Source organism: Xyrauchen texanus, chromosome 39 (assembly GCF_025860055.1).
Source record: "Xyrauchen texanus isolate HMW12.3.18 chromosome 39, RBS_HiC_50CHRs, whole genome shotgun sequence".
Lineage (NCBI taxonomy): Eukaryota > Metazoa > Chordata > Actinopteri > Cypriniformes > Catostomidae > Xyrauchen > Xyrauchen texanus.
In genome coordinates this window covers 2,549,363-2,563,529 of record NC_068314.1, presented here as the reverse complement: position 1 = coordinate 2,563,529, position 14,167 = coordinate 2,549,363, and the positions used below count along the sequence as shown (strand labels likewise).

Sequence of the window (14,167 nt, the reverse complement as noted above, 5' to 3'; positions counted from 1 at the left end):
TGGCTGGAAGGCGTGCAGTAAAACCGTTTAATGCACAGGTAGTTCCAGTCAGTTTGATTACAGTTCGAAATTAATCCGCTACTATAATCATCGGTAACCATAGTAACACAGTTACACTTGCAAACAGAGTGAGAGAAACATATGAAAACGTTTATTTAGGTAGGCTAAATGGATGATTTTTGCATATCGTTTAATTTGTATGGTGAATATGGCAACCACCCTCCGCTTCACGTCGGGTGGTTCTTCGCCTCTACGTCGTGCATTAAAATCCTTTAATGCATGGCTAGCCGTGGATTATCCCTTACTTGATCACTTGCAATTAATAGTGCGGACAGTCTGCCTGAAAAGATCTGATTTGCCTTTATTCTGAACATAGACTTTGAAAATGCCCGCCATCTTGGTTCCGGAAGTTTATGAATTCTCATTCATTTTTTGCCATTGGGATTTCATAAAATAATCTTTTAATGAGATGTGTATGAACCAAACCAAGAACTTCCGAGGTGAATCACAACATTACAAACTTTGATTTAAAGCAAAAAAGTATTTGAGAATCAGAATTTCATCAAATAAAAAATTATTACTGCAATTAATATTACTGCAAAATATTCAGACACTGTAGAGCGGAGGAGGGCGGAGCCGGGCAGGAATGATGCACGCCCGGTCCCCAATCAGCCTGACGGCGCGCGCAAGGGATAAAGGCGGCCGGGGACGACAGTTCGAGAGAGAGAGAATTACGGTCAGTTGCCCTGTATGTGTTTTTGTGTGTCTTTTTATTTAATTAAATATTATTTATATTATTATGCCGGTTCTTGCCTCCTCCTTTCCCCCCCTTACATTGGTGCCGAAACCCGGGACGGAGGAGGGATGCCGGTCGTAGAGTCCTCGACACTGCCGTCCACCCAGGGGAGCGGCGCTGCCATCCGCCGGGGTACGGAGTAGACCGACCGCCTGGAGCGATGGAGTAGGGATGGGACTCACCAACCGCCTGGAGCGATGGAGTAGGGATGGGACTCACCGACCGCCTGGAGCGATGGAGTAGGGATGGGACTCACCGACCGCCTGGAGCGATGGAGTCGCTGCCAGAGGCGGAGGAGTGTCTCCACGTGCCACTAGAAAAGCGGTGGGACGTTCTGTCTGCTGGGGGTCGGAGGTTTGACTCCGGTCCGCCCGGGGAGGAGCCTGCATGAGAGTGTGGCGGAGTGATCGGGGACCACGCGACGGCACAGAGAACTGCTGAGTGAGCTGCTTCTCTCTCTCATCTCTCTCGAACTGTTGCTCCATGTTGGCCTTTCCCTCACCTATTTAGTTTTTTGTTGTTGTTGTTTTCCCCCTCCTGTCTCCTCCCAGGTCGAGGAAGGCGGGGATGACCAGCCGGCAGACGGGGCGCAAGGCACGCCCCTCCCCAGGGAAAGGGGGGGGGGTGTACGTCATGCCGGGGGATAAAGTCAGCTGGGGGTGACAGTTCGAGAGAGAGAGAATTACGGGCAGCTGCCCTGTATGTGTTTTTGTGTGTCTTTTTATTTAATTAAATATGATTTGTATTATTAAGTTGGTTCTCGCCTCCTCCTTTCCCTTAACCTCCTTACAGACACCTTGCTTACCGCAGTTATGTGATTGGTGGATCTTTTCTCTTTAGGATCATGGGTAATGTAGCTTTTCAACAGGAATTCTACTATTAATCATGATTTAAATAAAGAAATAAGTTAAAATAATGCACAATGATGGCTTCAGCAGAACCATCGATTAACAACCTCGGAGCTAATGGTAGGTCTGTCTTTAAAAGTTTATCATTAAAAATTAATTCCCCTATGGAGAGAATGGATATAATTTTTACTTCCAGGACCAGACTGGACTTGCTCTTACTGTATGTTGCAGTAAGAGTAATTTTAGGAGAAACATCATTAAATGGCTTCTGAGCAATTCTTAGCAATGAACTCTGAGCATACTTTTTTTGTTTTTCTGGAAATGTTATTTCTTTATGATACCATCACGTTACCATGGCACCGGCACAGTACATTTTGTAAGGAAACTATTGACTTTAGTTTAATTAAAGTAGTTGGATATATAAATGTGCAGAGTTGTGGTGGAGCAATGGATAAGAGGTTGTCCACAACGTATGATGTCAAATTCTACTTTCAGATAAGTCTTTGCCATAATTTCCCCTTGGAGTTAAAAAATGTATCGTATTAATCATGTAAGAGAGAAAATCACACTCTATAAATTATGCCATTCAGCTGTCTTGTTGCCATTGTGTGGCCTATTTTCTTGCTCCTTTCTTGAACAAATCATGGATTTTTCTTTACTTTACAATGGCAGGCCACCAAATTCCTTCATGAATCTATAAAAACCCCCACAAAATCACAAGTGCTATTACCACTTCAAAGGTGGAGCTCAGCGCACGGCTACGCCGCTCTCTAAAGGACCACGTCATTCACGGCTCCCATTTGAACTAATTCATAACATTTATACTCTGGAGGAATGAACAAGGTCTTTCTGTCTCATTATTCACCGCTTTTATCGGCCTCCTAAAGACATGTTTTAAACATGCTAAATCTTGCTATCTGTCCATCCCTGAGTATGCAACTTTTGATTAATCTCAATGCAAACACAACAATAAAAAGCCCCGTAGAATAGATGCAGCATGTCTCCAATCGGCAGTGATTACGTGTTGCAAGGCCTGCAGCGTGCGATTGTGCGAGGAAGAATCGTAACACACATGCACGGGGCAGTCACTCTTTATTAATGAAGGCCGCTCACCAAACGCGATATAAGGATTCATATCAGGCCTGGTGGAAGTTCACCTCTGACTCTTGTGGGAGCTTTTGGCCCATCTTATCAGGGACGACCGGCGCCATGAGCGTTCACTCCCTGCACAGTATTTTATCTTTGAAATGTATATTTAATGGGCATATTCTTTTCCTTAGATCTAGTGGAGACTTTAAGCATTTGGCTAGTGTGATTTCTAGCCCTAGAATGGCTTGCTTCGACTGCAAAAGTCCACGTAAAGCATGTCATCGGTCCAAAATAAAAGCTCTGTCAAAAAAGACAGTATTTGACAGTTTTGTAGCATTTAGTCCAAGTCTGTTAGCTTTCAAGTCATCTACAACACTAGTGCACTCCTAAATGTAGCCAAAATGAATGCGCAAAAAATTATACGTTTAAAACGGACCACGGGAAAAAAAAGGACCAAATATATAGATGACATCACCTTGTTCGCAAGGGCATGTACAACTTTTCGTCCAATCAAGTGCTCTCTAGAATGACAATGCCCCTCCCCCTAATACCACCTGCGGCTGACTAGAAATAAGTAGTCCTAAATCGACGTTAACATTATTTTAAAATTAAGTCCCGCCAAATATTCAATATGTCCGCCATCCTGTTTCAAAGAAAACAGTGTGCGCCAACCATTTCATGAGGTCTTTAAAAGATGATTTGCAGTTGATGGACTCATTAAAACAGCTCTGCTAAATTCAACTTGCACCTTTAGACAATAAAATGTGCTCCATTTTCCCCGCAACCAATTCAGATGTCTTGAAACCTTACAGTAAGTTTCATCGATTGTGTCTGAGGTCATTTGGGAAGAACTGAACAAAGAAACAGGACAGGGTCGTACCTCTAGCAAAGGATGATGGGGAAGGTTTTTTGGCAGCTCACTGAAGCCGTTTCCATCGAGAGTGGACGTATTACAATCTTTCTTCTCTGCTGCTGTGGGCAAACCGGCCTCCATTCTGAACAAATCTAGAGAGAGAGAGAGAGAGAGAGAGAGAGGCGTCAAACAAAATATCCATAATCATGTCTTGTATCACGGCAAAGCAAAACTCACATCCCTTGTGGTGTTAAGCTGTTCAAATGAACCAAATGAGTTTTTGAGAGGCAGTAAACTCCTTGTCTAGAAGAGATGTCAGTACTCTGATCTGCTGATAGAGGGCACTCTATAAAACATCCTTTGAAAACTCCCATATGACTGATAACAAACATATCAGCCCATTAATTAGTACGCATACACATTTTTAAAGTACGTTAGTGCAAAATGAAGACAAAGACTTGGATATAACAGTGTCAGGGCACAGTAACATAAAACATTCATAATAAGATTTTTAATTACCAATGTGTACACAATCAGTACCGTCACAAACCCCTAGAGGGTCATGTGGGAATTGCAGGGGTTTGTGAGTTTGTTTTAGATATGCAAATGCTCAATTAAATTGAATGCAAATATAAAATATTTTTTTTATGTAAAAAGGTTCATAAAAATGTAAAAAAAAAACAAAAAAAAACATGTAAATAACATTTTATAATAATTTACATGTAAACATACAAAAATTAAAAATTCTTTGTATTTTGGTTAAAGCATTTTCCGTCACATTGAGCTGTGGTGCGAATGTTTTGAATTTAAGTATGGTAAATACAGTAAATAAATCTCGACATTAACTGAATTTAAGATTTGTTACAATAATGATACTAGTACAAGTATAATAGCTAATAAATCAGTTAATAATAATAACAATTTACCTTCCGTTAATGAAACTTACAAAACTAAAAAAATATCTATTTTTAAGATTTACGCATTTTGGTTGCATAACAAATTTCCATGAAATGGAATTGAATAATCTGTAAATTGTGCACATATTATAAATTCAGAATACATTTTTGTAATTAAATTGAATGAGTATGAACGTTTACAAATTTGTTTACAAAATACAACGTTTAAAACAATACAATTTGGTAAATAGCAAAGTAACTAAATTTGCTATGGCATTGATTGATCTAATTTTATACTTAGCAAAGTTACGCAAATTTATTTCAATCTAATTTAAACAATTTGTGTAAATCTTACAATTGCAATGAATTTAAATAGTTTTGAGTGAAGCAGCAAAATATTCTTCAACACCTCAAAATGTCTCTTTTTGAATTGGCTTGAGTGAGCAGACTGCAATTTGTTTATTCACTCAGCTGTCACTTTTCCTTCTTTTTTTTAAGTCAAGATAAGCCGATTAAAGGAGGGACACACTCGTGATCCTGGATGGCATCTGTTTCTGTTTTATCTACGCTAAGCGCGATGTGCCCCCTGTATGGCCACTGGCACATCTACTACTGACGCAACTGACAATAAGCAACCACCTAGGAACCATCCAGAACACCCTAGTAACACCCTGGCAACCATTCAAAACACCCTAGCATTGTGGCGATAACTTTCGCATGCATGGACAAACCCCAGTCAGATTTTTTTGAGAAATGTACAAATCTAGTTCTGGAGTCTTTTGATAAAACTAATGGTGTGTCCTGAAAGAAATAACAAAAAACTCAACAAATGTTATCTACCTAGTGTACTGCACTGTAGAGTACTGCACTGTATCATACACTGCAATGAATTCAATAATACTCATGCGAGTGTGTTGTTCAATTCCTTTCAAACTCAATTATGAAGGTTTTTTTCTAGATTTCAATTCAGGAGCTTTCTAGAAACAAGCAGCAATCTTTGTCCTTGCAGACTGACTGAAATCAGTCAAAGACAAACATCTGAACATGGAGAGCGTTTGAGATCACACGGCGGGACGGATCGGGTCAAAGAGCGTTCTTTGCCTGGTGCTCAGACGCCCCTGTGGAGTTCGGAGCCACATGCTCGCCACAGGAACAGTATGACGGGATGATACAGGTGTCAAAGACCGAACTGACAGATGGTCAAATGCAAACAACAGGCACTATTGTTTTTTCCTGCAAAAGTACAAAATTCATGCAGCTTTTTTCCATACAATGAACTTTCTTGGAGACCATGACAATCAAGCTCCAAATAGCATAGAACAAAACACACCATAAAACCACGATTGGGTCTAAGAATTTTAATCTGGTGTGAACTATGCCTTTAAAACGCCAATTCCACCAATTTGAGGAAAATGCATAACACCTGTACTTGTATATGGAAGTTTTAGAGTTGTAAATTGGTTACACATTTTGGAATTACATGCGAATTACATACTAATGAAGCTAAGCAGGGTTGAGCCTGGCCAGTACCTGGATGGGAGACCTCCTGGGGAAATCTACTGCTGGTAGAGGTATTAGGAAGGCCAGCAGGGGGTGCTCACCCTGTGCTTTGTGTGGGTCATAATGCCCCAGTAGTGTCGGGGACACTATTGGGGCTTTTCCACTACACGGTACAACTCGACTGTTCTCTTTTTGGGGGTTTTCCACTGTGGCTAGTACCTGGTACCTGATACCTTTTTAGTACCACCTCAGTCGAGGTTACAAGCGAACCGAGCCGATACTAAATGTGTCATCAAAATCCTGCAGATCACTGATTGTTCAGGGAGAATCGTCACTATCAGCGTCACTGGATTTTTCGACACGGGACCTCAACCCGCTAGTTTTAAAGTTAGCAACAGCGATAACAGTATAATTTGTTCATGCGCCTTTCAAATTGTGAAAAAAGAAATGGCTGTGTGCAAAACCACGTTGTGTCAATAAACGAGGTGCAGAGGGTCCACTCGCTTGCAAATAAAGAATCAACGCAAAACTATAAAGTCTTTCAGGAAGTGTCTCAGCTGTTGGACAAGTGGAAGTGGTTCGACCAAATGGACACCATCAAAACCAGCGAGTAATGGGAGGGAGAGTGCCCTGGACTGGAGTTGATCCACGATGGAGGATGGTATGTTTTGTTACGTTTCATTTTATTTAGTTGACCAGCTACTGGAAAGCTTCTAAAACAACCAGACCAATTTAACTGTTACACTTGTGTAAAATCACCATGCAACAACTGCTTTATGCAGCACAATGAGCTAGTAGCTAACAGCTAGCGGTCGTGTTATTGTTTTGGTCAGTAATATTTGTGTTGTGTTTATGATGATGTCACAGCAGTAGAGGCGGCGTAACTACGACAATCAGCCTATAATCCTGCCCACGTTGAGGCGGCACTATACAGCAGTGGAAAAGCATGCTCAGAAAAGTAAAGCGAGTCAAGTTGAGGCAAGTTGAACTGTAACGTGCAGTGGAAAAGTGCCTTATGTTGTAAAAAAAAAAGCACCATCTTTCAGATGAGATGTTAAACCGAGGTCCTGATTCTCTGTGGTCATTAAAAAGCCCAGGGCACTTTTTGTAAAGAGTAGGAGTATAATCCCAGTGTGCTGGCCAAATTTCCCCATTGGCCCTAATCTATCATGGTCCCCTAATAATCTCCATCCCTAAATTGGTACATCGCTGGGTGCCGACATATTTGTGTGAAGTCACGCACCTGCACCTCAGTGAAAACAATTACGGCACATAAAAAATATTTTAAGGTGCACAATGGACAAAGTTGTGCCCAAAGGAAGAACTTTCCATGGTTCGAGATCATGGACCGTGTGCTTCTAGACAACTAGATAACATGTGTTTTTGTTTTGGCTTGTGAAATGGGTGGAGTGTGTGATGTTTGCACCAGGGCAGCGTATTAAAGGTGGGTTTTAGGGCAATGCTGCAGGCCTTTTGGCCCGATGGTGGGAATGCAGAGCAATCTTGGTCTCGTGGCTCGTGGTCTGAGGCTACTGGCCCTATCTGACAAGTTTATGGCCCTGGTGTGAAGTCACACTGGCCCAATAGTGGAAAAGCGGCTAGTAACACACACACCATTTATGCCAAATTGTCACGCTTTCCAACAAACCTGCAAAATGATTTAAACAGGCAAACATTTGTCAAATCCCATATAAGTGAAACAAATCAGATCTGCTCACCGTCATGAGGAAAGCAAAGCAAAATCTGTCTAATTTTCTATAATACAAAACTCATGTTAGATTTCATCACAGCTGCTTTTTCCATTCCAAACACATAATGACACTTAATATATTACAAGCCATGAAAGTAAATAAATTGGACCTTATTGTATGAATATGTTTAATTAATTTTGCGTAAATGCTGCCAAAGTGTAAAAACAGACCCAAAAAGTTGAGAACAAGCACAAACGCCATCCATAATGTACAGCACATGCTTTTCAACATCTCAAAAGCAGTTTGCAATTAACCACTTGAGACACTGCAGCTTTAAATCACTGGCATTGAAAGGATCGGTGATGGACAGACTCGTGTGTTCTTTATGAGCTGCTGGTGGATCACTCCCTTTGAAGGGCTCTAGCAGGTGTGAAGGGCTTTCCTACAGCAGTCTGGTGTCTTGAGTTGAGTGAATGCTGCACTATTCAAAAGCAGAATTCCCCGCGGCATGCAAGAGCTCATTGTGAGATCTTGCGCTTGATGAGTCCACCTCAGTAATTACGGCCATTGAAATAACTGTGAACATTCACATGCTTACGGTGAATGGCTATGATCTGCCCCAGCGATCAGTGCTTTTGCTCGGCCTGAATGGATTGTTCAGTCAATGTGAGTTTAAAAGCGATTAGTAGACGACGATAAGTGAAAAAGTCTGTGATCTGGGATTAACGTTTTGAATATGGCAGAAATCAAGCACAAACAAAAAGTAATTTCACAATTAACTCTCCACTTTAAAGTCATGCATTGAAAACCTGTGCAGGTATGTATAATTAGATCTGGGCCAAGCACTTAATATAAATGATATATTTGAAATATAAAATCAAGCAACATTATGTTTACGGCGATGGTTTTAATTAACTTTTTATTTGAGTGTTACGTTTTCTAAAGAGTGTGCGACTCAATGTAGTTTCATGAAAACTCGTAATATTTAGAAAGAAATGGTGAAATTGAAATATATCGTATGGCTTTTTTTCCCATAGAGACCAACCAAGCAACAAACAGATTTTCAAATCGATACAATACAGGCATCGAATGATAGCTAGCCTCCAATCTAACACTTTATTTGGAAACGTCTGTGAACAAATTTGGTTTGGCGATGCAAATGACTGATGTGCCCAAAGTTTTTTCTTATTAAAATCATGGTTAGGTTTAGGTTAGGGATTAAAATTAGGAAATATCTAAGGGGAAAAATGGCATATTTCTCTTTCTTCACAAAAGCGACTGTCCTATGTTATGGTTAGGTTTAGGGGTTAAACTAAGGGAAAACTGTTATAACTCTTCATTGGTTCTTTATTTTTCTATATGAGAGTAAAAGTTGTGCATTTTTATATGAACTCGATGTTTTGCGACCCTTTGTTAGGGGGTTCGATGTTCATGCCCAAAACGGTTTTCAAGTGGGGGGGGGGTCATCAAACTAGATCATGCAGCCTTACAGCCCAGTGCACCCCCGGTCAGTCAAGGGCCCCCCGTGCACTGTCCCAATTGGCCCGGTCGGTAACCCGCCCCTGTTTATAGCTATGTATGGGTGTATGTAAATTAAAATAAATGAAAAATATCCAGATATATTTTTCCAGCTATATTGTTTAGCCATATGAATAACTCTACCTTTGACATTTTGCCTTAACTAAAACATTTAAACATTAAGACATGTTAATTAGCTATTCTAGCGTATAATGGCAGTGAACAATCGTCATTTACATTTCAAACAAACTTCCGATGCACATCCCGGTGATAATCCTAATCTTCTCTCTGAGCTATCACTATCTTTAACTCCACAAACAGCCATTCATGCGGCTATCAGCCGGACAAAAGAGGCTTTAGAGAAAGATAATTGAGCACACAAACACATATGAACTTTGCACATCCCCCTCCAGCACATCATTGTGCTCAAATCAATGACATGTTTGTTTAAAAAGCTCGTTCTAAAACTTTATTTTCTTCAATTGTTCTCCAAAGTGCGCCAGAAGACCTGGAGCAAACAAACATAAAAGTCTGAACACGTTTGCTGATCTTAAATAAAAATTCAGCCACGGTCTTTTAATGAGAAACCAGGATTGTATTCCAAGAAACAAATCCATCCGAGATGGGTGGAGTTGGGAATAAGAAAGAGACGTCTACAGAAACTAATGTTTCCATATTTCAGGTGCCGTGAGCTTTCAGGAGAGCCGTTTGGCTCATCACACTAGATTACTTACCGCATCCTCCTACCTCACGGTTTGAGTAATTACAACACGAGCTGTCGGCCAAACAAATGACTCTGACAGAACTCTGAAAGGTCACAGAGCCAAATCCCTTAGAGGGAAGTGAGGTCTCTCTTTCTTTGTAGTACTCAACCGCTGCAATTGTTCAGACTGAACTCTCATGTGAAAGGTGTTTCTTCAGCGTTTGAGGTTCATGTATCTTACAAGAGCACAAAATACGAAGACAGACCTAAACTTCACACCACACGAGAACTTTATCACATGCACGAAAAGGTCTTGCTTTTATACATTCACAAGTTTGCCAGAGGAAAATGTTTGTCGCTCAGAGGTTGCCCTTTCAGCGTGTTTCACTTACAGTAAGTATCAACCGGTTTGAGATGTTTCTTGTAAAATGCATAAAAACAGACACATTATCTCATGTTGACTTCATATTCACTTTGGCATTTAGCATTTGCTCAAAGAGTCAACTGTGTTACAAGGGCATCTATTAAATGTGGCCGCTCATCTCTGACAAGATCCTTCTTTGGGTTTTGATATATAAGAAAGGCGATCCAGAGTTTAACTTCAAAACCACACTAATCACATCACACAACTCGGCTGTCAAGCCAGTGTCTTTTTTCACATGAATATCACATTCCTCACTGATGTAACAAGCTTTGAGTCAGTCAGGATAATGATTCTTGCAAATTCCAAGGAATGTTTATCATCATCCGATGGCGCTGAGTTCAGTCGCAGGCAGTGAACATGAGAAGATATCACTATATCAATTACAATCAAGATGATGGCACCTCATGCGCTTCTTAAATTCGCTATCTTTAACATAAGTAGAGTTGGTGATGCTACTTTGAAACTGTAGTTTGTCAGGATAACCTTTCAGCTCTGCAACAAGCTACTAATATAAAACATCTTCATTCATTGATTAAAAAGACATTTTAGGAAAGTGTTTTTGATTACTACCTCCATTCACTCGAGTGTAAAGCTGTACAAGCAAAATAAAGCAAAAGAAATATTGTGAACTTTAAACAAAACTATAAAAACAATTCTCAAAGGAATGTTCTGGGTTCGATTAAGCCGTTAGTTAAGCTCAGGGCTGGACTGGGAAGAGAAGTCGGCCCGGGATTTTACATAGCAACTGGTTCAAAAGTTGTTGGGAGGGGTGGTGGGGATGGTTTGGGGGGGTGTTCGCTGTCCTTTTCTGCATAACGCTGCGGATCATTTTAGCTTATCGTGGCCCATTCGGCCAATTTCGTGGCCGACACACAGAACCCCTCGGTTCTCCCAATGGCCAGTCTGCCCCTGATCGGCCCCAAAGTGCATCGGCCCACCGGGAAAATGCCGGTATACCAGATTATCAACAGGACTTGTGGCATTACACTGATTTCTACAAAAAAAAAAAATTTGGACTCGTTTTGAAAAAGTATATTGTTAAGAGTATATTAACGTTAGAAATTGACGCCAATTGGCTTCTATTGTAAGTGCCTCGTTGGAACACACATTTTGGGTGTTTTTTTAAGAAAAGGAGGGGTGAGTTAAAAATATTTTTTTGTGATATTCAATATTATGCCACAAATTCTGTCGATTAAGCTCAACTTGTTTTGAACCCGGAATATTCCTTCAGCCAGTATTTTTGACTTGTTTTCCAATAAAAATATAGAAAAATCTTTAAAACAAGACACAGCCCTTGATAAGCAAAATAACATAATTTTAATAATGTTAACATGTTAAAACATTTAAAACATGTGAAAATAAAAAAAAAAATACTTGTCAATGCAGTAAGAAAAGAAACCACATTTTGTCCCATAAGTAACTTGTTACTGTAAAACTGTAAAAAAAAAAAAATAAAAAAAAAAATAGCAATTGTGGGAAGCAATACAGTATTTCTTTTATCCAACAATTTACGGTGAAGTGTGACAAAAACGTTTTTTTGTCGCCTTTTGTTTTTGTTGCACGTGTGCAGTGCAAATGTTTTTAAAACATCTGAATTACTCTCAAGCTACTTAAAATTAACTTAGTGGCTCATTTGACTTAACGCTGTATTTTGGGGAGTACTGTAAGTAACAGAGTAACAGGTTTCAGGATGTTTCAGAGCAAATGATGTGTTTCACTAATGGATTGTTGAATGTGTGTGTGTGTGTGTGTGTGTGTGTGTGAGTTCAGCTGACAGCAGAGCCCTCGCGGCTGAGATCTCACCCCCCGCTGCTAAGTGCAATATCCTGTGGGCGATCTCACCACTGCGGCCAACACCGAACAGATGTTGTGATTTTAGCCCCCACTGAAGTTCAGAGGAAGAAGATTCCTCCTGTCACCCAGAATCAGCCGGCCAAATGATTACATCTTTCCAGCGAGTCACTTTGCTGCAAACGAAGTGCTTGACCCTCGCCCCAGATGCGCATTTAAACACAAAACCCACAGTGGAATGGACTGTTTCAACTGCTGTGCTTTAGTAATGGACATCGTGTTGTTTTTTTAACAGCATGCTTTGATCCAAAGGCCAAATGGAGTTTTTAAGAGACACTTGCAGTTTAACACCAGGACTGTAATGTAAACTTCCTCTCCTGTCTACCCCGGGGTGGGGGGGTTCTCAAAGATGTGGACTGTCTGCGTGAATAGAAACACTAGGCTTCTGGCACTTTTAGGTGAACAGTGCATATACGTACTGTGCACAAAGTATACTTTGGCCTTTCCTCAATCAGGTCTTGACCCATGACGTCGTATGATTGCCAAGGCGTATCACATGGGTTTTGACTTAAGTTCCACATATACGCCCCATTGCTCGGTCTGCTCAGTTTGGCTTTATTTATCGCTCATCACACGGATCTAATGGAGAACATAAGTTCATAGAACGAGAGTTCTGCTAAACGGCCCAGAGGACTGCGTTGCCTCCGTAGACGTTTCTCTTCTACAATAACTGAATCTCAGTAATGTAAACATCTGTGCTGCATGTCCTGAGTTGTTAAACACGCTTGAACCGGTGCACAGCGCGGGCCACGAGCCAACCCTTGCAAATCCGCCAGGGATTTTTTGTGCTATCATGCATTTGTCTGAAATGTGTACAATTCTATCAACTGTGAAAGCGATGATGATCCATTTGAATTATTGCGTAGCTCTGCGCTCTCAGAAGTTCTTTAGGTATTAAAGGAGTATCATCCGGTTACCGCATCCCTTCAGGAATTCATTAAGTCCCGAATCAAAGTCAGCCAAGAGCTGCTATGGATACACATCACATTTCATAGCAAGGCAAGCATCTCGTGCCCCCAGTGGCCCGCCGATCTTTGATTTCAAAGCGTCTCGTGGCGTGTGATGTCCTTTCAGGAGAAAGGGTCTCTCTCGTTTCATTCTCAGTAATTAGCTGAAGCTTGATGTCTGATTGTGTCGTGGTTGATGAAGGCCCTTCTAGAGCTCACGTCGAAGGGATTTGTTTCCCTGGAGCTCAGAGACGGCCGTTGATTTAACTCGGAGTTAGCCAATTCATATTCGGTTCTTCAGTCCAGCAGGGGATTAGAAAGTTCTTCAGCACACATAAGACCGTCGGTTTGCAACTGGTTTTTGGACATCAAGTAGCGAACCAAACCTGCAACCTGCATTTAATATAGTCTGGATTGTATTTTCTTTTACCTTGTGTAGTTTTGTTCATGGTTTTTGTGCATGCAGCATGTCTATGTCGGTCTAATTTGACACACTTCTACCAAGTTACAGATAAATATGTGCCAAAATACCATCGAACGCTCAGTCTTTCAGGTCAACAAAAAAAGATGTGAAGCTTTTTATGCTCCCTTTTAAAAGTCAATTAGCCTATTTATTTTGTACCAGAACAGTACCAGAACATTCACATAAGAGTGTATTTACACAAATGTTTTGCTAATGTTTCATGAATAAGTTGTGTCAGTCACTGCATTGCATGCTTTAGTTTGCATTTCTATAATTATATAATTATGCATTTTGGCTGCTGATCCACCACCCAAATCAAGCAAATGCACGAGGGACGCCATTGCTGTTGTTTTTCTGGTAAACTACTTCTTCTGACTGTTCTTCTTGTTGATCCGGGATACATTTTCTCTCAACTGCCCCCTGTCATTTCACAGAATAGTACAACGCATCAAGTATAAATGCCTCTAGAATTTGGGGAGGTGCGAGTGCAGTCTGTGGAGCGCCGCGCTGCGATGCCGGGTGAAAGTATTTTTGATATTATGGAGGCCAGCAGGGGGTGCTCACACTGCGGTCTGTGTGGGTTCTAAT

General features: G+C 40.9%; 1 protein-coding gene across 1 annotated transcript in view; it reads right to left on the bottom strand.

Moving 5' to 3' along the window:
• The window catches only part of LOC127632521 (zinc finger protein GLI2-like), a 68,305-nt gene extending 64,578 nt beyond the window's left edge, over nt 1-3,727 (bottom strand). The window contains 2 exon segments of the mRNA XM_052111141.1: nt 3,614-3,643; nt 3,646-3,727. Coding sequence (XP_051967101.1) covers nt 3,614-3,643; nt 3,646-3,727 — 112 coding nt within the window.
• Nucleotides 3,728-14,167: the final 10,440 nt, after the last annotated feature.